This window comes from Vigna radiata, chromosome 9 (genome assembly GCF_000741045.1).
Source record: "Vigna radiata var. radiata cultivar VC1973A chromosome 9, Vradiata_ver6, whole genome shotgun sequence".
NCBI lineage: Eukaryota > Viridiplantae > Streptophyta > Magnoliopsida > Fabales > Fabaceae > Vigna > Vigna radiata.
In genome coordinates this window covers 5869202-5896375 of record NC_028359.1, presented here as the reverse complement: position 1 = coordinate 5896375, position 27174 = coordinate 5869202, and the positions used below count along the sequence as shown (strand labels likewise).

Sequence of the window (27174 nt, the reverse complement as noted above, 5' to 3'; positions counted from 1 at the left end):
GTTATCAGATGTACCAGAACTAACAAGCATAACATTCATCATTTTCTTAAGGGTTCTATTTTTTCTCCCAACTACTCCATTAGACTGGTAGACTAGGTGAATATGATGGGGTCACTTCATGGATAATCCTCTTAATTTTCTTATTCAACTGATTTCCTACTTCTGCTTTATAGGTTAAAAACACATCAAAGGCTTCATCTTTGTTTTTTATTAAGTAAACTTTGGTGTATCTAGAAAAATCATCTATAAAGGTCACAAAATAATTTTTACCTCCTCTAGACATGGTTTGGTTCTCCAAAGACATGTTGTTGACGTCAGGCATAAATCCTTAAGATTGTTGTAAAATATTGGCAGAGTCATGAACAAAATTTCTTGAGGCGTGTAGAGTCACTGTCCTTAAGGACTTGAACAAAATTTCCTGAGGCGTGTAGAATAACCCAAAATATTTTTAATGAAGGAAAAAAGAGACAAGATAAAACTTAGAAGAGAAGAGAATGAGAGAAGATTGAGTTTTGTGTGTCTTAGAATGAGAGAAATTCTCTTTATTTACACAGTCGGCAAGATTCAATTTGAATAAAAGAAATTAAAAATCATTAAAAATTTAATGTTGCAGCCATTAAAATTTGAACGTTGCAACTTAAATTAACTTTGGAATAAAACTTTTGTATCGTTGCAAACGTTAATTTCCAAACATTGAAATGCATCAGTTTCAAATTTTGCAATATAATAATGACATATTATAACACTTTTTTCTTCTTATCCTGAACATTATTTTTCTTTTATTTCATTTTTCTTTTGGTCAAATAATTTTGTAATGCATTGCTATCATACCATGTGTTGCTCCTTCATGGTACACTGTTGGATATTGTCTTTAGAGTTTAGATTTGTCAAACCATTCTTTTCGTCAGTTTTTAGACTGAATTAAATTACTTGATTGTACCTGTGTTTTTAATTTTTATACTTTCTTTTTATTTTTGTTGGAACGATTTTCCAAAAGCTTCAGAAAATGAGATGAACAACAGTAAACTTCATATAACATTCTACACGTAAATGCACACTTTCTTAAAAATAATATTTCGTTTCTTATATAAAAGTGAAAGAAATCACAAGATGCACTTTGAGATAAAAAAAAATACACTCTAAGTGTCAGATAAGAATCAAATTCATGTATTTTTTTTATTTGGTCTCTTAACGTCTCCAAATGTTTTATTTTGGTTACTACCACGAAGATCTATTGCAAAACCGTTAAAAGAACTACGTTAATATTTATCACATTTGCAAACTGATATCATAACGTGCATGTGAGAAAAATCGTTTTTGAACATAACTAAAAGGTTCGTATCCATGAGGTATTTGAATATTTGCTTATGCTACAATTAAAAGGCTTAACAACCACACACACCATTTGAAGCAGAAAGAAACCAAAAACTGCATAAAGACAATTATAGTTTTATCTCATGCTTTAACCTTCTAGATATAAGCACCATGACTTTTATTATTTATTTTGAGGATATAAGGAATGTAGAGATATATAAACCATTTGAAAAAGACTGAACTATGGCATGTGGAATTGGACTTATGGAATATAAAATAACTACAACAACAGAGAGTGTTTGCTGAATTCAGATTACAAGTTTTTTATTTTCATTAGTAGCCTTAGATAGAAAACAAAAATTACATCATTATGTGGTGACTAACAGATAAGAAAAATGCTACGCCTATGTGACACTGCTCTAAAGAATAGGATTAACAAACTGTTAAACCCTAAACTCAAGAAGCCTTAATGATTCTCTTCAACTTCATATTTTCTTCTGGATTCATTTCTTAAGAAACTGAACAAATGCAGCTATGTAATGATCTTGGTGCAGCTTCCTGTTTCCTACAATTGAAGCAGCTTCTCCTGTATTAGCTCTGATATTCTTCCCTTCCTCCAATATCATAGCTTGTTTAATAGATGTGGCAATGTCATTTCTACTGAATGACCCATCTGCATTTCGTTTAACTTCAATGGCTAGACCCTTTTCAACCAAAAACCTTGCATTAAGAGGTTGATCTACAATGAAGGGTAACAAAACCAGTGTATGACCAAACTGCAAAGCTTCAATGGCAGAACCCCAGCCAGAGTGAAACAAAGACCCCCCAATACATGGATGTGCCAATATTTCCTGTTGTGGTACCCATCCCATGCAAACAATTCCTCTCTCAGATGTCCTTTCAATGAAACCAAAAGGTAAAGAATCTTCATCATTGTTTGCCCAACTTGGTTTTCTGAGTGCCCATAAAAATGGCAATTCAGACTCCTCAACTCCATAAGCTATCTCAAAAACTTGATCCTTGCTCAGCTTGCACTCACTGCCAAACCCTACAAATAAAACTGATCTGCTTGCTTGTCTATCAAGCCACTCAAATGTCTTACCCCTAAATCCTTCAGAATTTCCTCTCTCTACAGGTAATAAACCTAAGGGAATCACAGGCTTCCCAGCTAATTTCTGAAATGCATTCAAATATTCTCCTTCAATCTCGTAGCAACTTCGAAATATTATAGCTTTGGAGGCACTGAATACCTTTGCAACCCTTTCTAAGTCCCCTACCCCTGAAGCATTTTCCATGTGATTAGCACAAAAAGCACTTGCCTCATGTCTTTGAAGAGCCACTGATGAGGGAAATGTCAGCCATTTTGGTGGTACTGTTAAACTTTCTGGAGATAGGGGAGCTTTTCTTGTGCCTGGTGGTCCCAAGAATGCCATTGCAGAAGCTGAGAAAACAGAAAAGTAGATTAACTTCACCTGAAGCTCTTGAGCAAAGTCTGTGATCCAGTGCGGACAGAAGTCACAAATTATCCAATCTGGTAACTGATTGGCCACAAATTGCTTCACAGCATGTTGCAGATTATCGTATGCCAACTTCAAGTACTGAATTTTTTCAAATGGAATGTCCACAGTGGCCTCAGCACCTTCTGGCAAGAGTTCTTTATCTAGTGATGGCAAAGGAAGTTGCACCAAATCAATCAAATGAGCTAAAGTTGAAGGAAGTTTAGGAAGCCTTTGAATGTTTTTGGGGGTTGATATGAAGGAGACATGAACACCAGTTTTGGCCAAGGCTATGGAAAGTTGGAAAAATGGGATCAAGTGGCCAAAGGCAGACCATGGAAGCATCACCACATTAATTGTATTCTCAGCCATTTCGTATGTCTGCTTCCAGAATATGCTCTTAAGGCTTCTTTCAAATACTCTCGTGCATTTTCAAGATTGTTTTCACAATGTCTGCAACAGTAAAGGAGAAAATATCAACAATGCTAGTCATTTCAATTAAATGGGTGACGAGGTTGTTGTAATTAGATTCCTAATTGCTTAAGTCTTAAAAGAGTTTAATGCTTTTGAATAAAATTTAATTATTAAAACCTAAACTAAAATTTAATTATCAAAACCAGAGTGCAAGAGTGGAAGATTAGAAGAGTGCAAAAGTACAGGAGTCATAAATGTAAATTTTTATAAATAAAATAATCCTAAAAATAGTCATTAAAATATAAATTTATAAAATAAAAAGTTAGGTAAATTTATCACATAAAAAGTTACATTCATTAAATAGTCATAAAAATAATTAAAAATTAGGTAAATTTATAAAATAAAAAGTTACATTCATTCCTAAAATATCATAAAAACATAAATTTATAAATTGAAAAATTACATTCATTCATATAAAGTTTGAAGGTAAAAATAAAAAGTAAGAAAAAAAAAGTAAAATTTGAAGGTAAAAAACCCAAAAATTTAAATGTAAAAAGTAATAAGAAGTAAGACCCAAAAACAAAGTAAACCCCGAATCCCGAACCCCAAAAAAAGTGACTTTTCATCATTTTTCATTTAATAATTATTAGATTTAATTATTATTTAATTAGTAACGACTTATATTTTATATAATGATTTTAAAATCAAGAAAAAAAAGTAAAAAATAAGACTTTTCATCATTTTTCATTTAATAATTATTAGATTTAATTATTATTTAATTAGTAACGACTTATATTATATATAATGATTTTTGAGTCATGACATTTAGATAAGGATTTTCTTTTAGTTAATGATTTTTAGCCCTTGTTATGTGTTGTTTAAGCTATAAAATAAAATGGTGTAGTGTGTTTTATATTTAAAATATAGTGAATATAATATTCTTAAATAAAATAAAGAAAGTAGGTGTTATTTATTTAAAATATAAAAAAGATAAATATTACTAAAACCTCATTATTTAGATGAATGTTTACCAATAAAACTATGAATCAGTGAAATTCTCACTAAAGTATTAAATTCAAACTAAATTAATATCTTATTACGTTAAATACTAATTGAACTCGAATTAAATATAGTACTCGAAACACATTTACATGTTTTTCCTAATTTTTTTTTACTTTAATAAGTTAAATTGATATGTATATTCATTTTAATTTTATATTTTAAAAATAAAACAAATGAATAATTATAAAGTATAAAATAGAGTCTGTAACTATGTAATTGAATGTAAAAATGTAAAAGTTACTTGCACAAATAAAAAATTCGGTATATAAAACAGAGAAGTTTTCCTTAAAACTATACTCTTCATACTAAAGGCATAAGGAGGAAGACAATGAAACTTTACCAGTGACTGATGTTCTGAGGAATTTGAATGATTTGAATTTCCTTCATACACAAACCTCCTCACCATTAAATTCTGTGCTCTTCTCACTGCCTTCATCAACCATAAAGAAATACTCTGTATAAGAGAAAAGATATCATAAACAGAGAAAGCAGAGCCCTATATATACTCAATAGAGGCAAATAACAGAGAGAGAGACACGTGTAAACATGCAGAGAGACACGTCTAAACATGCAGACAGACACGTGTAAACATGAAGTTTATTGGATTACCTACTACACTGTCTGTTATTTTGATGTAGAAACTTTCCTATTTGTAGAAAAATTTTAAAAATGATGAATGCTTGGAAAAGGAGTGATGCAGAGCGTTTGAGCATGAAAACTGAGGTAAAGAGATAAATATTATTTCTATTCCATTCAATCCTTTGTCATTTTCTCGTAAAAACTAAAGGTATAAAGAACCTTTTCTCTCACCCTGTCTTTCCTGTTCTTGATAATTTTGTTTTATCATCTTATTGTGAATTTAAGTAATCTCATTTGTTTTGTTTCTCTTTTGTGTCACCAAACAGCAATAGAAAGATCAACTCCATGAAATCCCCATGGCAGAAATTGTAACAAAATCTGGAAAATAATAAAAATAACCGTTCTCTGTACTTCATGATAAACTTCTGATTATACAAAAACATAAAAGTTGAAATATAAAATACAAAACTTTCCAAAAGTCTGAAATTATCTCAGAACTAAATAATCTCCTCTTTGGATAAAGATAAATGTTTTTCTAGCTTTTTTTTTCCTCTTCATCACCATTTGTAAAACCTTCTGTGTTGTCATCTCGAGAAATCTTGTATCTGAATCTTGGAGTGCAGCGTATGTCACAATTATCTGTAGACGGATCTGCTTTCGGTACCACTACAATATTTACGTCTATATAAACTTTTGACCAGTTTTTTTTTATACGATATGGAACTTTGTTTCCACTCCAACAAACAGAAACATCATTCAAGAAAAACTAAGTGCAGATCAAATTTTTACTTTTGTGCAATTTGATTTTATGGCAAAACCCTCTTGAAGGTAACTATGTCACAAATTTATATGAACTTAGTACAGTGTGTAACCAAATGGGTTTTCTTTTTGCATGATTCTTCCTTTCAAAAATCCACTCTTTTGGTTTTTCTTTAGCAGAAACAACAGCAACAGAAGTAGAATTTTTTAACGTTGAAACTGTTCGAAACAAAATAATGAGGAGACAGTAACTGAGTTGGCTGCTATTCCTACCCTACACTGACCATTAGTCACTCACTCAATATCAGTCTTGCCCTTCCAATTTAAATTTATAAATATGTTAATTTTTTTTATAATGGTAATTTACTCTAATTTTCTTTTTTTAATTTCTTTAAACTCGCCCTTCTGAAAAGAATTTGCATATTTTAAAAAAATGGCAAAACATGGTCATTGTAGGAAGAAACAGCAGACAGCTCAGTTACTGGCTCCTCACTATTTGGATTCGAAGAGTTTCAAAATCAAAAGATTTCAGATCTTGTTGAAACTGTTACTGTAAAAAGAAACCTGAAACTGTAGATTTTGAAAGAATGGTAATGCAAAAAGAACAGTTTGGTTACATACCGTGTAAGAAATAAAGGCCACTCAAGAATCTGCAGATACCTTAGAAAGTGTTTTGCTTGAGAAATAAATTGCACAACCATAAAAAAATAAACATTATTACTCAAGAAAAATGCTTTGATAATTATCCTTATAATAAATAAAATAAAAATGTATTAAAAGTGAGGTAAATACCAATTTCAAATCATAAATTAGCATTTTGCTGCATTAAATTAGAAAGAAAAACATTAAATTAGAAAAAAAAATATTAAATTACAAAGAAAATTGATACTTTCACGTATATAACTTTCTACATTCCTTTATATCACTTTTTATTTTTAATATATACTTTCTTTTTTATTAAAAAAATATAAAAGTTTATATTTTATGATAACTTTACTTTTATATTGTATGTTTTATTATTACTCAATTAAATAAAAAGGTAAAACATCCACTATTTTTAATAAAATTACACACATTATAACATTAGAATTTAAGACAAGAAAATTAATAAAAAAATACAAAAATACAGCACTCAAACTGTGAGATAAATAACAGTAATAACAATAGATAACAGTAATAAATAATAATGTAATAATAATAATAATAATAATAATAATGACAAAATGATAATGCAAGAGACTATAACATAAACCAAAACACGTAGAAATGAAAAATCAGTAGTCTATATATATGAAAAATCAGAAACCTGTAAAATTTTGCTTGAGAGATGAAAAAGAGCATAATATAAAAAACCAGTGCATTCCTAATTTTTTTATAAATTCCACCACTCAATGCATTTTTTCTATCAAAAGTGAGAAATTTATGTGAAGTACTCTAAACTTTGGAGAGTAAAAAAAATGTATCTTTTATGCACTGAAGTTCTCCAAGAGGACCATGAGAGGGAGAAGAATCCTAATTTGAAGAATAAAATGAAATATAAGCCTTATTTGGAGAAAGGATAAGAAAAAAAAAAACTTGGGAAGAAAAAGGAAGATGGTAATTAACCAAAATTTGTCTTCTAGAAATCAGAAAAAAAAAATAGGAAGAATTGAAATTGCAACAAGTTTTGTTCAAAATATTGAGAGAAATTGCAAAGAGTGAGGATATGAGTGAAAGTTATTGTAATTGAGAATGAAAATTAGCAAAGGAGAGGAAGGTATTTATACTAAATTGAATGTGATGGGGAGGGCAAAAATAAGAGTTAAACATTTTTTTAGAGACAAATTTATTAATTAAAGGATTGGAATAATTTATTTTTGAGATAAAAAATTATGAAACTAAGCATCAAACGTTTGACAATGTCTTGTATAAATTCATTATTGTAGAAAGAGAAATACATTAATAGTTTCCTAATCTAACTGATGGCTCATAACTCAGTTTTCAATTTATATTTAATGTAGCATACGTTAAACCAGCTGTTAGATGTAAAAAATATTAAATTTGTTTAAAAATAGTTAAGTTATTTTAAATTTTGGTTTAATTAAGTTTATTTTCAATCAAGTCTTTATTAAATTTTTCTTGTGTGTCAAGTCATAAAAAAAATATAATTTTCCAATTTAGTTTCATTTCATTTATGTTGCCTATTATTATATTTTGTCATTTTGTTTACATTGTTAAAGAAAATATTATTGTTATCACAATGTAAAAAATAACCTCCATCTCCATTAAATTTAATTAGTAATTTGGTTTTAATATATTTTTAAATGGTTTAATTATGTATATTAATTTTTATTTAATTCAATTAACTCTTTATATTTGTAAAAATAATATAATTAAGTCATTTTCATTAGATCATTCTATATATGCATGTCACGTGTTTGTGTTTGTTTTTCCATTTTATTCATTTTTCTTTTGTCACATGTGGAGTTTTTGTCATGTCACATAATAATTATAATGACAATATCACGTATCATTGTCATTGTCACATGACAATGTCTTATATTATGATTTAAGATTTATGGTTTAGAATTTAGGATATATGATTCATGTTTTAAGATTTAAAAAAATGTAGTTCTTTTTGTTAGCGTATTTATAATTTTGACGTGACAAATTCATTTACATCTTTTAATTTAATATATTTTACATATTTGTTAGTTTATTTATGAACTTAATATGAAAAAATTACAAGTATCATTTTATATTTACATTTTTAATATTTTGTAAAAAAATTATAAGTTTAAAAGAGGAATTTTTTTATTGATATTAAAAGTGTAAAAATTTAATTTAAATATTTAAAATGGAGTGGTCTAATATATAAATTCAAAAAACATATTTTAACATGTATATATTAATTGCAAGTAAGCTTAATTATTAATTTGGTTTCCTTTTAGAGAGAGACAATATTATTTTATTTTAAGAAGTTGAGATTCAATTGAGTCAGAAAGATTTCAAATATATGAACTAAATGAAATACAATACACTATCACACGTGACATTAACATTGACATGTGACACTTTACGAATATGTGCAATACTATTGCATACTACCAAATGGCATGACAATAACTTGACATGTGACAAAAAAAAAACTAAAAATACCACTAGCTATGTACAAACATGACCTTAATGTCAATATATTGAAAAGAAAAACTAATGGGATTATTTTACCAAATACGAGGACTTAATGGAACAAAATAAAAAATAGGGGACATAATTGAATTCAAAGAAATACAATGACAAAATTACTCATTAAACCTTTTATAAAAGCAATGTTGGAGAACAATAATGACATGTGCTTACGAAGCAAATATCCTTTGAACAATAATGACATGTGCAGGCCACGTAAGCAAATGTTCTTTATAAAATTACTCATTAAACCTTTTATAAAAGCAATGTCATTACTCGTTAAACGCATCCTTCGATATGTCAAGGGCACCATGTCCTATGGCCTATCCTTCACCCGTGGAGATTCCCTTAATGTTCTTGAATACTCGGATGCTGATTGGGCTCGATGTATTGAGACTAGGCGATCTACCTATGGTTATTCCATCTTCTTAGGCGGTAATCTCATCTCATGGAGTGCTAAGAAACAACCAACCGTAGCTCGATCAAGTTGTGAATCAGAATATAGAGTCATGGCTAATGCAGCAACTGAACTAATATGGCTTACTCATCTTCTACATGATCTGCATATTTCCCATCAAGCGCCAACTCTTCTTTGTGACAACAAGAGTGCTATATTCCTTTCCCAAAATCTGGTGGCTCACAAACGCGCTAAACATATTGATATTGATTATCACTTTGTTCGAGAGCTTGTTCTATCTAACAAACTCATCACTTAATTCATTCCTTCTGATCTCCAGCCAGCAGACATATTCACTAAAAGTCTGTCTCGACCATTGTTCAGAGCCAAGCTTTACGTTGGACCAAATCTCACGCTTTGCTTGAGGGGATGATAGGAAATAATATATTTGATTATAGTTTACCTTATTTAGTTTCTGCATAATTGATTTTGTCTTAAATAATTGATATATTCTTTCCTTAATTATGCATATTCTATATATTGTACGTTGATTACTCTTTCAACATCAATAAAACACATTTGTTAAAATCCTTATAACACTAAATCATGTCATTCATATAAACAAAATCATATATTAAAATTTTAACATGATCTAAACTCAATTTATGAAACACTTGTATATTGAGTCGAATACACATATTAACATTTATCATGAACTATTATTATAAAACATAAAACAGATTATCGTTATGTTTTATCAAATGCTTTTATATTAGTGAAATTAGTTTATAAATTAATCCAATAAAATAATTATTAAATATAAATCTTTTAAATATACTCAAAGTAAGAAGAGTGAATTGAGAAAGATATAAGAATTCTTTTTAACATAAAAATAGAAGTAGCATGATGTTCTTATTAAATTATTTATAAAAGCATTAGCTATAAGGTTGCGTTTCTTAAATAAGGTTGTGTTTTCTTAAATATTCAATAGGTTTAATCTCACTAGAAGTCCCTATTTTTTTGTTCAAAATCTTAAATAGATAATTTTTCTTTTTGGCGTATCAATTGGGTCCCTATTAGTGTAAATTTGATTCAATTAAAGACTTGCTGTCAAATTCACCTAACGACAGTTAAATATTTGCTTACGTGGCCTGCACAGTTCAACTAGTAATGACATGTGCCATTTTGATTAAGTTTTTTTTTTTTTTAAATTGCATAACTGATAACAAATTCATATAAAGACAAACTTGGAAGGATAAAAATTATGAATGTTGTGACCTTTAATTGGGGGAAAAAATGGGGGAAATCGCGTTCATTGTTAGGGTTGGTATTATTAGGATTTCTTTGAAGGTGAAATCGCGTTCCTTGTTCGATTGCAAGCGACGAGGTTCCTTCTTCTGAAATCACATAAATATTATCACATTAGAGTTTCTTTGAAGGGGAAAATCACATTCTTTGATCCGAAGATATGGACAATAAATTACAGAAGTCGCATTTTGCTAATAAGATTTATGTGATTTCAATGCTAGCAAGATTTATCAAGCATTACTAACAATAGAAAATAGATATATACTTCTCAACATTAAGGCTTCAATGCCCCTTTACTTGCACCCAAAAATCACTGTAGAAAAATGTAGTAAAAAGGAAACAGAAGCAGAATCAGACGCATTTCCATAATAGAAAACATAAGCAAATTTTCTCTCTAGCAAACCTTAGGTCTCCTTCAATCTGCGTAATGATGTCTGTTGTAGCTACCTTCAATCTCAAGACCATCTTCCACCTATATCAAACACAATGAACGGACCAAATCGTAAATCCCATGCCATTTCATTCGAAACTGTTCCTCTAGATGTAGCTCAACCTCGAAGACTGGGGAGGCACCACCTCAATCTCATGCTCAACTCGTAACCCATCAGTAGCATCTGATTTCCTCCCTGGCTGAGAGGGTGCTCAAAGGAGTTTTGCAACAACAACGTCTTGGTGATGACCCCTGCTTTTGGGGTGCGTTGAATCGGGGTGAGAGGAGGACTTTGACACTGCAATCGGTGGCGTCTTGGCTTGTGGCTCAGGGCGGTCGGGCTTGCCCAAGCGGCCGGTGTTGTTTTCAAACCGAGAGGGGTTCTCCCTCGCACGCAAACAAAAAAAGCAGAGAAGATCCGGCGTCTTGGATGGCACTGCCTCCGGTGGTGAACAACAATGATAGTAACGTCTTGGCCGGTGACCGGCGATGGCTGGTCTCGCTAGTGATAGGAAGTATGTGTCCCAGGGATCATTTTCCTTCGAGCACGAGAAGAGCAAAAGGGATTTTGACGTCATGGCCGACCATGGGTCCGACGGTGAGCGGTGGAATCAACAACGGCTTGGGCGGCGACTCGCGATGGCCAGTTCGGCAGGGACGACGGCTGGCAGGCGGAGGAGATTATGCAAATCATTATCCATCTCTTTGAATTGGGATTTTCCCCCTTGTACCCTAAGAACCCCAATTGTTTTTTGTTTCAGTTTCATATCAATTAACTTAAAATTTTTTATCTTTCCAGTTTGCCCTTTCCCTCAATTTGGTCTCCTTAAAAATCTTTTAAATCAAAACTTAATTTTAATGCCATGTGTCATTATCATTCAACTGAGCATGCCAAGTTGTCAAATATTAAACGACCGTTAAGTGAATTTAACGGCAGACCTCTAATTGAATCAAATTTACACTAATAGGGATCCAATTGATACGCCAAAAAGAAAATGGACCTATTTAAGATTTCAGACAAAACTGGGGACTTCTGATAAGATTAAACCTATTCAATATAAATATTGTAGGGATTAAAAACAACGTAATGAAAGTATATAATGTTACAAAATTAAAAATTATATGAATGTTATATTAGGAATGGGATTATCTTATTCTAGATATGGTTCAACTGTTTAATGTTTAAGTGAGAAAAGCTTTAGGGTCCATTTGTCCTAAGAAATATTTTCCAACTTTCCATTGGTTGATTATATTTTGTCATCATATTGTTATTAATTAAAATATTGTATTTTGAAAGTTTATTTTATATACCTTTTTTATGAAAAATAAATTGATTTAGAAGGAGGGTTTAATGAAAAAAGTGATACAATACAAAATAAATCTTGGAATCCAATATTTCAGCATTATTATTCTATGTGTAGGTTAGGGTTCGTGCAAAGCGCCACCACAGGGCCACCATGCCACCATTACCGCCACCACAGGTTCATCTTCTCGAGCAATCAAACCTCCATAGTCACCATGCCATTAACCTACATGTGACAAACATTGCACCATCTTCGTTCTGAATTGTAGAACCACCATAGACCTTCACCATGCACCTTCAGCAGCCATGGCGACCTGCACAAAATCAGAAACGCATGAAACCCTAAATTGTGCCTCGCCTCCACTGCAACCATGCTCCTTCAATCGCACGGTGCTTGCAGAAAAATCCCAAACCAAAATCGTGATTCACCCCTTTGAACACTAATCGCGAGTTCCTTCTCCTTCGATTCAAAACCTGCATCAGAAATCAGAAAAGTCCAGAAACCAAATCGCCTAATTCGAACCTCGATGGCCAACATTCAAAAACCCTGACCTAAATAGCGCCGCAACAACAAGTTCATCTCCTCCATCACCTTCGCGCACCGCAAGCAATTCTCCTCCATCTTCGTATTCTCCACAAACTCGAAGAACCTAGATCGCGTTCTCGTGAACCACCACGACCAATAAACATCTCCTTCTTCGCAACATCATCTTCTTCATCGCAGAAGAAACACGGACATCATCTTCATCAATCTCTAGACCTGCAAACAGAGAAGGAACCACAACATAGAAATCCCCTCTAATCATGACACTATGAGCTCCTTCGTGCAATGGAAGAACCTGTAGCCGCCGTAGATGAGGGTCGAAAACCCTAGTTTGAGAAGGAGAAAGCGTTTTTTGCGAACCTTAATTTGGGTAAGAAGGGGACTACCACATGGCAATCTCTCATTGATTGAGCTTGTCAAGCAATCACTAATTGGACAACTCATTTAGTTTTGGTCAGGGGGCAGTTGAGCTTGTCAAGCAATCACTAATTGGACAACTCATTTAGTTTTGGTCAGGGGGCAGCTGCACCGTTAGAATTTTTAACGTCGTAAGCAAAAAGGACTAACTTGAACCGTTTTTACACAAATTATGACATTTGTAAACGTTTTTAACAGGTGGGACCCACTTTGAACAAATGTCTTGATTCAGGAGATCAAAATAGGTATTAAGCCAAAATTTAATTAGTAATTTGGTCTTAATATACGTTTAAATAGTCTTTATATTTATAAAAATAATATAATTAAGTGTTTTTCATTGACATCTCTGTGTCTGTGCATGTCACGTGTTTGTTCAGAATATTTTTCATTTTCTTTTATCACATGTTAGGTTTTTGTCATGTCACATAACAGTTATAATAATAGTATCACATGTCAGTGTCAATGCCACATAACAATGTCTTATATTAGGATTTAAGATTTATGGTTCATGTTTTAAGGTTTTAAAAAATGTAGTTTCTTTTGTTAGCTTATTTATAATTTTAATGTGATGAATCCATTTACATCTTTTAACTTAATATATTTTACATATTTGTTATTTTATTTATGAATTTAATATGAAAAATGTAAAAATTCAAAAATTACAAGTGTCATTTTATATTTATATTTTTAATATTTTAAAAAAACTATAAGTTTAAAATAGGAATTTTTTATTGATATTAAAAGTGTAAAAAATTAATTTGAAAATTTAAAATGGAGTGGTCTAATATATAAATTCAAAAAAAAATATTTTAACATGTATATATTAATTGTAAGTAAGTTTAATTACTAATTTGGTTTCATTTTGGAGAGGAACAACATTATTTTATTTAAAAAAATTGATATTCAATTAAATCAGTAAGATTTCAAATATATGGACTAAATGAAATATAAGACACTATCATGTGACACTAACATTGACATGTGACACTTTACGAAATGTACAATACCATTGCCTACAACCAAATGACATGACAATAACTTGACATGTGACAAAAAATAATAATAATTAAAAATACTATGAGCTATGTACAAACGCGACCTTAACTTTTAATGTGACAAATTCATTTACATCTTTTAACTTAATATATTTTATATACTTGTTAGTTTATTTATGAATTTAATATGACAAATATAAAAATTAAAAAATTATAAGTGTCATTTTATATTTATATTTTTAATATTTTTTTAAAAATTATAAGTTTGACATAGGAATTTTTTTATTGATATTAAAAGTGTAAAAAATAATTTACATATTTAAAATGGAGTGGTCTAACTTATAATCTCAAAAAACATATTTTAACATGTATATATTAATTGCAAGTAAGCTTAATTACTAATTTGATTTCATTTTGGAGAGGGACAACACTATTTTATCTAAAAAAAAATTGAAATTCAATTGAGTCAGTAAGATTTCCAATATATGAACTAAATTAAATACAAGACATTATCATGTGATACTAACATTGACATGTGGCACTTATGAGTATGTGCAATACGATTGCCTACTACCAAATGGCATGACAATGACTTAACATGTGAGAAAAAATAAAATAATTGAAAATACTACGAGCTATGTACAGAGACACCACCTTAACCTTCAATCTAATGAAAAAAAACTATTGGATTACTTTACCAAATACGAGGACTTAATGGAACCAAATAAAAAATAAGGGACATAGTTGAATTTAAAGAAATACAATGAGGAAATTACTAAGCCTTTTATAAAAGCAATGTTGGAGAACAATAATGATCCCAATAATGATAGGAAAAATTCCTTTATCACTATAGAAGATGATGTAGAAGTATTAGAGTTATATCAAGGCTTAATTACTCATTTGATCTCTTTTGGTTGGAAAGTTTCAAGTTAGTCCCTGTTAAACTTTTTTGCTTCAACAATTACGTTCTATCTTTTGAAAAACTATCACAAATAAGTCCTTAAAATAAATACTAATGATGGGAAAGATATTCCATGTGTCAATATGTGGTTTTTTAATTTTTTAATATTTTTGAAAAAAAAAAGTTGTCCATATGTCAGATTCCTAGTAGGGATGGATAAAATATCCACGCCCGTGAATATCCAAGGATAAAATATGCGACGGATAGTTGGTAACTGCGGATATTTTCTACCCGAAAGTTGCGGATTGCGGGTATTTTAATAACCGCTTATAAACAGATCGAGTGCGAGTATTGTACTATCCATACCTGCAGATATACGCTACCCGCAAAAAATAAAAATAAAAAATTTATTTTATATTTTTTTAAGTTAAATTTAATTAAAATTAACATTAGTTTATATTTTATAAGGTTAAATTTAATTAAAATTAAATTTTAATTTATATTTAATTTAGTTTATATTATATTTTATATATTTTTTGTAATTTTATTTAAATTTTATTTTAATAATTTATAAAAAAATATTTTTTTTTTAAATATTTGCGGGTATTCGTAAATATCCACGGGTATATGTGGATTTTAAAATACTCGCGGATATTTTTTAAGCGGATATTCGTGCGGGTAATGGATCAGGTAGCGAGTGAATTTTTTTTTTTGTCGGGTCGGGTTGTGGATAGGCACTATCCGTGCCTGACCAGACCCGCTGCTATCCCTAGTTCCTGGTATGACACGTGCATTAGTAGTGTCACGTGTCAAAATAATGTCACGAATTGGTGTTAATGTTGGTGTCCAGTGTCATTTTTTTTTAGGGTTAAATATGTTTTTAGTCCCTATACTTTGGGGCATTTTGGTTTTAGTCCCTCTTTCAAACTAAGGTACAATTTAGTCCTTCAACTTTAGAAAATTCTGGTTTTAGTCCTTTTTACCAAATTTTTTTTAACTTTATTTGCTGTTTCAAGCACATTTCATTATAGCATTTGGATTGTTTACACTCTTTGACACATTTTTGCTTCAATGTTAACTGAGAAACACGTTTGAAACAACAAATAAAGTTAAAAAAATTTGGTAAAAAGGACTAAAACCAGAGTTTTCTAAAGTTGAAAGACTAAATTGTACCTTAGTTTGGAAGAGGGACTAAAACCAAAATCGCCCCAAAGTATAGGGACTAAAAGCATATTCAACCCTTTTTTTTATTTCAATTTAGAATCTGTATATATCTTTTTAATTTAATTTAGGCCCAACTTTTTTTTCCAAAATAGAGCAATATTATTCATTTTCAAATTGAAACTAAATTTATTATTTGTATAAATGTTATGATTTTTTAACATATTACATTAAAATTGACTTTTCAACCTATTTTTTTCTTTTTTTTTGCTTAATAGCATATTTTGTTCCTAGTTTTGCTCGGTTGTGTCAAGTAGGTCCCAGGTTTAAAAATAGTGTCTAGTTGGTCCTTAAATAGAAAATTTTGTGTCAACATCGTCCTTTCTGTTAAAATGAAACAAACGGAGTTAACAGTTTGATGATATGGTAGTACATAGTGGTACCCTGTCATTTTAATGTTATTTATAATGACGTGGTAATCAATTAAAGGATGAGGTGGTTACTGCACATGACAATGCCTTCTCACACCCAAAATTAGGATTTTGATGGAGAGGATTGTTGAGATTTTGGCAAGTGTACCAAATCGTTCAGTAATAAAACCGGTAAAACCGGATATCATTTCTCAAGAGACTCGTTTCACTAGATAATCGTATAATTTCTAACTAACCTAGACTAAAGAATGCTTCCATAAATTGAGTTTTGGTGCAATTAAAGTAACTGTGAAACATAAATGATAAAAGTGATCTTAAGTACTCAAACACTTTGAAATGGAATGATTAAAGGTATGGAATGATATTGTTGGGGGTATGATTTCACCTACTTCACTCTTATGTATAGAAAATTACTTCCTCTTCATTAATATGTCAATGTCAATCTACTAATTTACTCAAACTTCAATCCCTTGGTAGAAAAAGCCTAGACTTCCTCATTAGACTCCAATCCCTTGGAAAACCTAATAATTATTTTCGCATTAAGAATTGAGATTTAAGACAACCAAAGGTCCTAGTTCTATCCCTAGATACTATTTCCTTTAGGTGTTTAATCCAAGTACAGATTTACCCAACATTTCCAAATATTAAGTAAATCCTAGAATCATGCCATGGGTAGAAACTTCACAACAAGCATTAATAGAAGAAATTAAACACTAACAATCAATGAAAGAGGCATATATTCAAGTGATTTACATAAGAGTTTAGTGGCTACATCAATCCCTCAACAATGATGGAATCAGCTCTCCATGAATGAAGAGCTCAAGCTTACAAAAATGGAGGAAATGGGAGTAGGAAGAAGACCCAAGGATGAAGATGGATTGTTCCCACAGCTCCAAGCTTGCCTCCAAGAGCTCTAACAGAGAGAAAACGCGTCTGGGTAGCAAAAGATCCCGAGCCCCTCGCGCTTTAGGCCTAAAAAGACCTAATTTTTCCACATCAGCATTGCCACCGCTCAGTTGCACCCCAGCTGCAGACTTTCAGAGAGCTGGGCGCTCAGCTGCACCTCAATTGCACCCCAGCTACAGCCTTCCAGAGAGTAGGGCGCTCAGTTGCACCTCAGCTACACCCCAGCTACAACATTCTAGAGAAGAATGGGGCTCAACTGCACCCCAATGGCAACATCAATCTCTGCTCAATATTTCTTCTTTTACGTTCGTTCTTGCTTATGTTGTTCTTCCATTCTTCGATTTGGACAACAAGCTTCACGTACATGATCTAACAACCAAAAAGTGGGGATTAGTGATGAAATTTAAATCAATTCAACTCAAGATGTAGCTACTTGGAAACTTAACAAATTGAGGCATAAAAAAGGTACAAAACTAAAAACAATGTTGACATTTTCTCTCAATTCAATACTGAAATTATAGAAAAATATGTCATTATCAAGGAGAAACTGCTTACTCCTGCGCCGCGAAGGAAGGTTGCTCGCGATTCTCGACCATGGATAGAGGTGCGAGTTGCTCATTGCTACTGGATCACGATTAGGGTCTTGAACTACTTTAAGGTTTCTGATTTCTTCTACAAGTTGCAATCTGGCGCAATGAAGGATTCATGGTGTTGGTTCAAGATAACTGTCATAGTTGCACGAGGAAAGCTTCTGGATACAAAGGGACGAACATGGTTTCATGATTCTGTTTTGGATGCAGATTGGGTTTGCATTCTCTGTATTTCCCTTTGCAGGTTGAAGGTGCGACGAAGGCGGTTACGGCGACGTCATGCTCGTGGTGGATGACAGTTTGAATGGAGATCGCGATTAGGATTCACTTGTGTTGCGCCACAATGGTGGTTCAAACGAGTATGGACACATTGTTGATGGAGGCGTGTTGCGAGGTCATGGTGGCGCTAGTAAAAGCTTCTGGATCTCGTAATGGTGGCGGTGCAAATTGGGAGTTCGAAAATTGGGAATTTTTCTGTGTCTTAATCCCGAGGAAGAAGATGATGTTGTTGGTGGTGATTTGGGTTGGGCGAGATTAATGATGGAGGGTAGGTTCGAACCTGGTCGTGCGATTTCCGACATGGTAGTGACGACGTGACATGGTTCATGGTGGTGGATGGGTTAAACGATGTGGGTGGTTGCGACATTGATGGTGAAAGACGATGTGGTGGTTGTAGGTTCTTTATGGCATTAACAGTGTGGGTGGTGGCGGCACAATTGGATAGGGTTTGGACTTCACTGTTGCGGCGCGACAGGGTGGTGGTGGCGGATAGGGTTTGGCTACGATGGAGGAATTAGGCTTTTTTTGCTGTTTGGGAAAGGCAAAGCTGACGTAGCAGGAGGGATTAGGTGGCTCAAAGATTAAAAAAAAAGATTTGAAAAAGAACTCTCATATCATCAATCCATTAACACCGTTAGTGTTTCTTAATGGAAGGGACGATGTTGACACATAATTTCCTAATTAAGGACCAACTAAACGCCATTTTTAAATTAGGGACCTAATTAGTACACCTGACCAAAACTAAGGACAAAATAGGCTATTAAGCCTTTTTGTTTCAATTTAATCTTCATATATCTTTTTAATTTAATTTAGGCCAGACTTTTTTTAAAATAAAGCAATATTATTCATTTTCAAATAGAAACTAAATTTATTATTTACATAAATATCATGACTTTTTAATATATTATATTAAAATTGACTTTTTAACCTATTATATTATTGTATATTATTAATTCATGTAAAATTTCTTCAAAAACTAGATCGTGTCGTTCATATAAATAAAAGGATAATGATACTTAGACAACATTTATTTGACAACATTTGAACATCATCTACGTGTCGTTCTATGATTGGTTTCACAATCAATAATAATAATCATAAATACCACCATGACTAATCACAGAATGACACAGATGATGTTCAAATGTCAAAAAAATGTTGTCTAAGTATCGTTATCCTAAACAAAATCATATATTAAAATTTTAATATTAGATTCAATTTCCAAAATACTCCCCATATAATCAAATAAATAAATATGCTAGTCATACATCTATCATGAACTATTATTCTAAAATACAATAATAAAAAAATATTGAATAAGTTACAAAAATGGAATAATCTTTTATAGTTTAAGTTAGAAAAACATAAAATAGATTATCGTTATGTTTTATCAAACACTTTTATATTAGTGAAATTAGTTTATAAATCATAAAATAAAATAATAATAATAATAATTAAATATAAATCTTATTAAATATACTCAAAATAAGAAGAGTGAATTGACAAAGATATAACAATTCTTTCAATATAAAAATAGAAATAGCATGATGTTCTTATTAAATTATTTATAAAATCATAAGCTATAAGGTTGTGTTTTCTTAAATAAGGTCGCGTTTTCTGAAATATTCAATATAAATATTGTGAGGATTAAAAACAACGTAACCAAAGTATATAATGTTACAAAATTAAAAATTAAATGAATGTTGTATTAGGAGTGGGGATTATCTTATTCTGGATATGGTTCAACTCTTAATGTTCAAGTGAGAAAAACTTTGGGGTCCATTTGTTCTAGGAATATTTTCTAATTTTTAATTGGTTGATTATATTTTGCCATCATGTTGTTATAAATTAAAATAGTTTATTTTGAAAGTTTATAATACATACCTTTTTTTATGAAAAAGACTTTTTGATTTAGAAGGAGGGTTTAATGAAAAAAAAATGATACAATGCAAAATAATATTGGAATCCAATATTTCAGCATTATTATTCTATAACTTTATTTGGTAACATTTTAAGTGGAATTTGTTTTAAAATATTTGTTTAAATTGTATGAATCTAAGATTATTATGTTGTTTAATGCAATTTGACATCGAATATGATGCCAGAAAATTGAATAATATAATTTTTATTAAGATATATTTATATAATTTTAAAAAGATCATTAAAAAAATCTTAATACGAAAGAAAAAAATAAGTAATAAGAGAAATGAGAGTTAAAGATGAAAAAAAAGTAAGTGAGTGAGAAATCACAACTAGTGTTATTTATTATATAAAAAATAAATATATAAATTAACTCCAATAAAGCTCGAGAAATTCTGTATAAATTTTTTATAAGATCTAAGTTACTATTGATAAGCTTTTCATATAAACACACAACTTCCAATAACAATAATAGTGTTAAAATTAATATTTGTTTTATATTTATGAATTTTTTAAATTATAACCAATAATTAAATCAATTTAATCACAATTGAATTAAATAAATATTAGAATCAACAAAATATATATATATATATATATATATATATATATATATATGTATGTATGTATATATTATTTTTTTTCAGTCAAATTGATTTAATTATAATCGAGTTAAATGAGATTTTTTCCTCTAAAAAGAGTTATGGATGTAAATTGTTATTTCTGTGAAAGTTATCAGCAAAAAATATTACAAGTGATCATATACTTTATATATATATATATATATATATATATATATATATATATAATCATAATAATTATAAAAATAAATAAATTTAAATATATATTTGAAGTAAAAGATAAAATGATCTATTAGCATATCAAATAAAAGAGTTAAAAGATTTAGTAATTATTCAATTTAAAAGATTTTTTTGTTTTTTAATTATTTAATTTAAAATATTTATTTATTATGAGAAGACATAATTATTTATTAATTTTTATTTTTATTTAAAAGGATTTATAGGAGATAGAATAGTTAAAAATATTTTTTTAAAAGATTTCTTAAGAGATAAAAAACTAGTTGAATAATTATTAAGAAGATATAAAATAGATTATCTAATAAATGAATATAAGCGATATAGATACTTAATTAGATTTTAAGAATATAATAATATATTTAATTAGATTTTATACATGTAATAATATATAAATTCTTTTTTTAAGTTGATATTGTCTTAAAAGATAATTGAAATTTTAGACTATGAGTTTTATTATAAATAAGCCACTTGGGATGGTGATAATGCATTCAAATCTAAAACTCTTTAATGTTTTAGAGAGTAAAACTTTGAGGAGTTTTTTTAAGGAGAATCAAGAGTAGTTTGAAGTATTTTTTTTGAAGAAAAACGTGTGAGAAGAGAAAATAGAGTTTAGAGTGAAGATTGAAGAGTTTGTCTGAGGATCTAGGTGAGAAAAACTAAATTTCTTGCTTGTGTTTGTCTTTATGCATGTTGATTTTTTTTTTTTTTTTAATTTTGAATACTTTTATTGGTGTTGAAGATATTAATGTTTTGTTGATTTGAATAGGTTTTAAAGAGAATAATTAAGAAGATTTAAAGATGATTTTTTTTTTATTTGAGTGAATTTAAAAGTTTATTGAAACGAAAAACATAAAATTAGAAGTTTGTATTAAACATTTCTTTTTACTTGTATAAACATATACTTTTATATAAAAATACGAATATGATGGAATCTAATAAAACAATTTGAAAATCTTAATTTTGGAAACAAATTCTCAAATGATTAAAGTACCAAAACATTTAAATAATTGTTTAAAATTTTAAATAATTGAAAACACTCTACAAATATTTTTTAAAAGCAATAAAGTTTAAACAATTTATAAACTTTAAAAATAACAATTTAAAAATAAAAACTTTACTCTTTATTCATTTAAATGGATTTGGAGGGATTTTGGAAGAGTAATTGATTTGAAAAGATTTGAAGCTAAATTATTATTTTTGTTTATTTGAGTGGAATGATTTTTTATTAGACTTCTCATGAAACTAGAATAAGATTTTATTTTAATTATTATTGATTATAAATTTAATTATTATTGATTATAAATTTTATGAAGTAAAAAATTTGGGTGTTATAATTTTACAAATTATTTTTAGTTTTTAATTAATCTCTCATAAAAAATATAAATTATAAATATTTTAATATAATAAATACAGTATGATTTCCCTAGTAATATTAATGAAAAATAAAGAATGATACAACATCATAGTAAAACTCTGTCTATCACCCAAGCTTCCCTGCAAAATCAATTGCCATTTGTTTCCTTCCTCACTGCTGCAACCCTTAAACTCCTCTCTCCTTTCTTCTTTCTTCGCCGCCGGAAAAGTCCAAAGTGTCGGCAAGTCTCTACCTTCTGCTGCTTTCTGCAAGATGGGCATCCCAACTAATCCGTGTTCAAATTCCTTTTTTTCGTTCTAGGTCTCTAGGAATCGGGGCTTTTTATTCTGTATTGTAAGGTAACTCTTACGCCACCATCAAAGTTTTACTTTTTTTTTAGAAATTTAAGCGCTTTTTGGTGTCTAGGTTATTTACTATTGGTATCATTTTCGTTTTTTTTTTTTGCTTCGAACTGGCTTTTTGGGGTGGTTTGTTTCTGTAATGTTGCTTTGGGAGTTTGGCGTACGAGTGTTTGGGGTTTCTTCCATGTTTATTTATGTGCAATGGCTGTTATTTAAATGTTTACATTTGATGCAGTATTATTTTGCTATTATGTATTGGTGAATTTTTTCTGGCCATGATCTGGTTTTTCAATGTTTTCTTTTTGCGTATTGTAGGTTGTAAGTTATTTGTGGCTGGTTGAGCATGAAACAGTAGCAATATTGTTCAAATTTTAGTTCTTGTTTTTGAAGATGATACTTTGATTAATTAATTTTTCTTTTACTTTACCCGTCCTGGTTTTAACCATCATACTTTTGAGGGATCTTGTTTTTGTATGTATTTTTTGGATGTTGAACAATCTAGTTGATAACCCGAATGTCTGGAAATGTGATGCAGAGTTGCGTGTTAGGTAGGAATCCATGGAAACACAACCAGACGGTAATGAGGACACGATAGCTGCCGTTAAAGATATGAGGCAACAGCTTGAAGCTCGCATAGAGTGCCAACACAAGGCTCACATGGAGATACTTGCTTCTATACAAACAGTAATACCTAATCTTGTTTCATCCCTTGACCTTTCTCTCAAGGTTGTGTCTTCTTTCAACCATCGTCCTTTTGCTCCTACACCTGCTTTGCCTCTGCCTGATCCTAAATTGAACCCTAAAAGACCTACTGAACAAACTCAACGTTCCAATTCGGAATCCTACGCCGATGGCTCTACCGAAGCCGACTTGACAAATCCCAGGAATCAAAAACTCAAAACGTCTATGGATTCAAACCCAGCATCTCAAGTAGATTCTGAGAAGATTAGTCCATTAGCGGTGGTTCGATCACTGGTTGCCGTTTGTCTATTAGGGCGAGTACCCTTCTCCCCAATTGATTCTTCCACTGTGTCAAGGAAATTGGAGAATGATCAGACAGTGACACCAGCAGAAAAGGCAGCGCTTCAGGAGCTCGGAGGGGATTCAGGGGCAATACTCGCAGTGGAGATAGCTTTAAGGTCAATGGCAGATGATAACGGTGGTGTTGAAGTGGAGGAATTTGTGGTTAGTGGCAAGGCAAGGATTATGGTTCTGAATATAGACAGGACCAGACTTTTGAGAGAATTGCCAGAAAGTGCACAGTATCAACGGCTTGAATCTAGTTCTGGAGATGGGAATGTAAATCAAAATCAAGTTCAACAAATCACTAACAGTGGTACTAATTTGAATGGTAGTTTGCTTGGGATGGGAAGGCCAGTTATGAGACCAATGTCTGAAATGTGGATACCCCATGGGGATCCTCATATGTCAGGGTTGCAGCCAATGTTTCCAGGTGCACCAAGGGGGGCACCCAGGGTAATGGGCATGATGGGGACTCATAGAGGTATGAGTATTCCTTCAATGCACAGACTCCCAATGGGGCCAAATGCACAAGGGAGTAGTCCTAATGCAATGTCACAAAAACCAAGAACTTTAGAGGATGATATGAAGGATCTTGAGGCTTTGTTGAATAAGAAATCTTTTAGGGAGATGCAAAAATCTAAAACCGGTGAGGAGCTTTTGGACCTAATTCATCGTCCAACTGCAAGGGAAACTGCTGTAGCCGCAAAGGTTTAAACTCACCGCCTACTTTAATAGGCTCTATACTAAAATTTCCCTTATGCTTGATTTCAGCTTTGGTTCAATTTTCTTTAGTTTAATCTAATCAGCTTTTTTACTATGAATTGCTTCAGTTCAAAACAAAAGGTGGTTCCCAGGTCAGACAATACTGTGACTTACTGACTAAAGAGGATTGTCGACGTCAATCTGGTTCCTTTATAGCATGTGATAAGGTTTGTGATAAGGACATTATTTTACTGTTTTTAGAGATCTTTTAGATTTTATTTCAAACTTTTTTTTATCTCTGTTGGTTTAAACCAATATGCCAATTATTCGGTTTTAAATGAAATCTAATCATGAAGATTGGTGTTTAATTTTTCTGTTAGCCTTTCTTGACATGTATTAATCATCCTTACACTGGCAGGTTCATTTTAGACGGATTATTGCTCCTCATACCGACATCAATTTAGGAGACTGTTCTTTTCTTGATACTTGCAGACACATGAAGGCATGATTTTTACTGACTCTATATTGTTTTGAAATTATTTTCATTTTAGTAATCCTTATTCTTAGTTTGAGTTGTGTATTGTTGTTTTGTCCTTTGACAGACATGCAAGTATGTTCACTATGAGTATGACCCTACACCTGATGTGTCTCCAACAATGATGGGTGCCCCTGCTCCTCCCAAACCGCTAAAGCCTCAGCGTGCTGAATATTGTTCTGAAGTGGAACTTGGTGAACCACAATGGATCAACTGTGATATACGTAACTTTAGAATGGACATTTTAGGTCAATTTGGAGTAATAATGGCAGATCCACCATGGGACATTCACATGGAACTGCCTTATGGAACAATGGCTGATGATGAAATGCGCAGTCTTAATGTCCCTGCTTTGCAAACTGACGGGCTTATTTTTCTATGGGTCACTGGACGTGCAATGGAACTTGGAAGAGAATGGTAATGTTTTTGTGTTTAGTTATATGCTATTTGTTATTTTGTAGGAAAAATCTAGTACCTGATTTTCTTACAAGGCTGCCTTTTATTAATAATTCGTTTTTGGTTTCTATATTCCATATGCTCCATCCAGCTTGGAACTTTGGGGATATAAACGTGTTGAGGAGATTATTTGGGTGAAAACAAATCAACTTCAGCGAATAATCAGAACTGGGCGCACCGGCCACTGGCTCAATCACAGCAAGGAACATTGTCTAGTTGGAATAAAGGGTAATCCTGAAGTGAACAGGAATATTGACACGGATGTTATTGTTGCTGAGGTCAGGGAAACGAGTCGTAAACCGGATGAGGTTTGTATAATATTCATTTAATAACAATGCCATTCTGCTGTTTCTTACTTTAAATTTAAACAATTCACATTCATAACATTTTCAAAACTGTCAATGTATTCCTGTAGATGTATCCTATGCTGGAGAGGATAAGTCCAAGAACAAGAAAACTAGAATTATTTGCTCGCATGCACAATACTCATGCAGGGTTGGTTTTCTTAACTTGTGTATTTTCCTTTGAGATTTTCTTTCATGGTATTCATGAAATAGGTCTATTGAGGTTGAGGACAGTCAAATTATGTCATAGATTTTGATGCTTTGTAAGCAGAGTTTACATGATAATGTTCTAAGAACCTAAACTGATAGAAAGATAGAAATAAACTAGTTGGTTTGGTTGGGGCTTAAAAATCTTATTGGTAGAAATTATTAACTGTTGGTGTTATTATTGATTGTGTTCTTTCTTGTTCTCCACCAGATGGATGTCTCTTGGTAATCAATTGAGTGGTGTAAGGTTGGTTGATGAGGGATTGCGAGCAAGGTTTAAGGCTGCTTATCCGGATGTGGAGGTGCAACCACCATCACCTCCGAGAGCTTCTGCTATGGAAGTTGACACTAGTGTTGCACCTCACACCAGGAGTCCATTTGCAGCCACAGAATCAAAGTCCAATTCAACTCAGTTTGCAGAGACTGCAGCAGCTCCAGAAACAAACTTTGCTTCAGAGGATAAGTCAATGGCTATTGATGTTGATATGGGTTAAGTTTCCACTTCTGGTCATGCTTAGTTGGAGCTATTCCTTGACAAAGCTGAAAGCAGAACAGTATTTTGACCTTTTCACCTCTTTTTAGGAAAGATATGAGAGTAACAAAGGTATCAGGGAAGAAATATTTCTTAGGCAAAGATGTTTTTGTAAGTGAAATAATTATGAAATAGTTGTTAATGATGAGGAGTGTTGTAAAAGTCTAATTCAATTTTGTACATTTTATTTTTATCAAGTTTGTTGCATTTGATAATATTAATGGCAAATTAGGAGAAGCAAAAGCATATTAATACTTCAAATGAGACTATTTTCTCCTTTAAAAAAACTTTTTATTAGAAGAAAACAAAAGGTCTATTAAATGTAGTATGTTAAGTGAAATTCATTTTGTTTTGGATAGTTTATTATAAACTCCATGTATTTTGAAAAAAAATTAGATCTGTCTTTACAGCATAATCAATTAAATAAAAAACAATCCATCACATTATTAATTATTTAATACAGAAAAACA

The 27174-nt window shown here is 31.1% G+C and overlaps 3 protein-coding genes across 3 annotated transcripts; 2 read left to right on the top strand and 1 right to left on the bottom strand.

Annotated features, from left to right (window-relative positions):
* Positions 1 to 1543: 1543 nt before the first annotated feature.
* On the bottom strand, positions 1544 to 4756 carry LOC106773984 (putative UDP-rhamnose:rhamnosyltransferase 1). The gene is made up of 2 exons (XM_014660756.2): positions 4627 to 4756; positions 1544 to 3263 (listed from the first exon to the last, which is right to left on the bottom strand). Exon 2 carries the CDS (start codon positions 3180 to 3182, stop codon positions 1818 to 1820), a length of 1365 nt encoding a protein of 454 aa, XP_014516242.1. The 5' UTR covers positions 3183 to 3263; positions 4627 to 4756; the 3' UTR covers positions 1544 to 1817.
* Positions 4757 to 9055: 4299 nt separating this feature from the next.
* Positions 9056 to 9505, top strand: LOC106773203 (uncharacterized mitochondrial protein AtMg00810-like). The gene has a single exon (XM_014659915.1). It carries the CDS (start codon positions 9056 to 9058, stop codon positions 9503 to 9505), a length of 450 nt encoding a protein of 149 aa, XP_014515401.1.
* Positions 9506 to 22649: 13144 nt separating this feature from the next.
* On the top strand, positions 22650 to 26901 carry LOC106774348 (N6-adenosine-methyltransferase MT-A70-like). The gene is made up of 8 exons (XM_014661311.2): positions 22650 to 22902; positions 23441 to 24636; positions 24759 to 24857; positions 25049 to 25132; positions 25233 to 25582; positions 25713 to 25929; positions 26037 to 26116; positions 26384 to 26901. The coding sequence occupies exons 2-8, from the start codon at positions 23464 to 23466 to the stop codon at positions 26664 to 26666; spliced, it is 2286 nt and encodes a 761-aa protein (XP_014516797.1). The 5' UTR covers positions 22650 to 22902; positions 23441 to 23463; the 3' UTR covers positions 26667 to 26901.
* Positions 26902 to 27174: the final 273 nt, after the last annotated feature.

What these genes read in the sequence shown, in the direction of transcription:
- LOC106773984 (XM_014660756.2), bottom strand. Translation starts at nt 3,182, where the DNA reads ATGGCTGAGAATACAATTAATGTGGTGATGCTTCCATGGTCTGCCTTT.
- LOC106773203 (XM_014659915.1), top strand. Translation starts at nt 9,056, where the DNA reads ATGTCATTACTCGTTAAACGCATCCTTCGATATGTCAAGGGCACCATG.
- LOC106774348 (XM_014661311.2), top strand. Translation starts at nt 23,464, where the DNA reads ATGGAAACACAACCAGACGGTAATGAGGACACGATAGCTGCCGTTAAA. An exon ending in AAACTGCTGTAGCCGCAAAG is followed by an intron (nt 24,637 to 24,758) that starts GTTTAAACTCAC and finishes GAATTGCTTCAG; the next exon opens with TTCAAAACAAAAGGTGGTTC. An exon ending in ATGGAACTTGGAAGAGAATG is followed by an intron (nt 25,583 to 25,712) that starts GTAATGTTTTTG and finishes TGCTCCATCCAG; the next exon opens with CTTGGAACTTTGGGGATATA.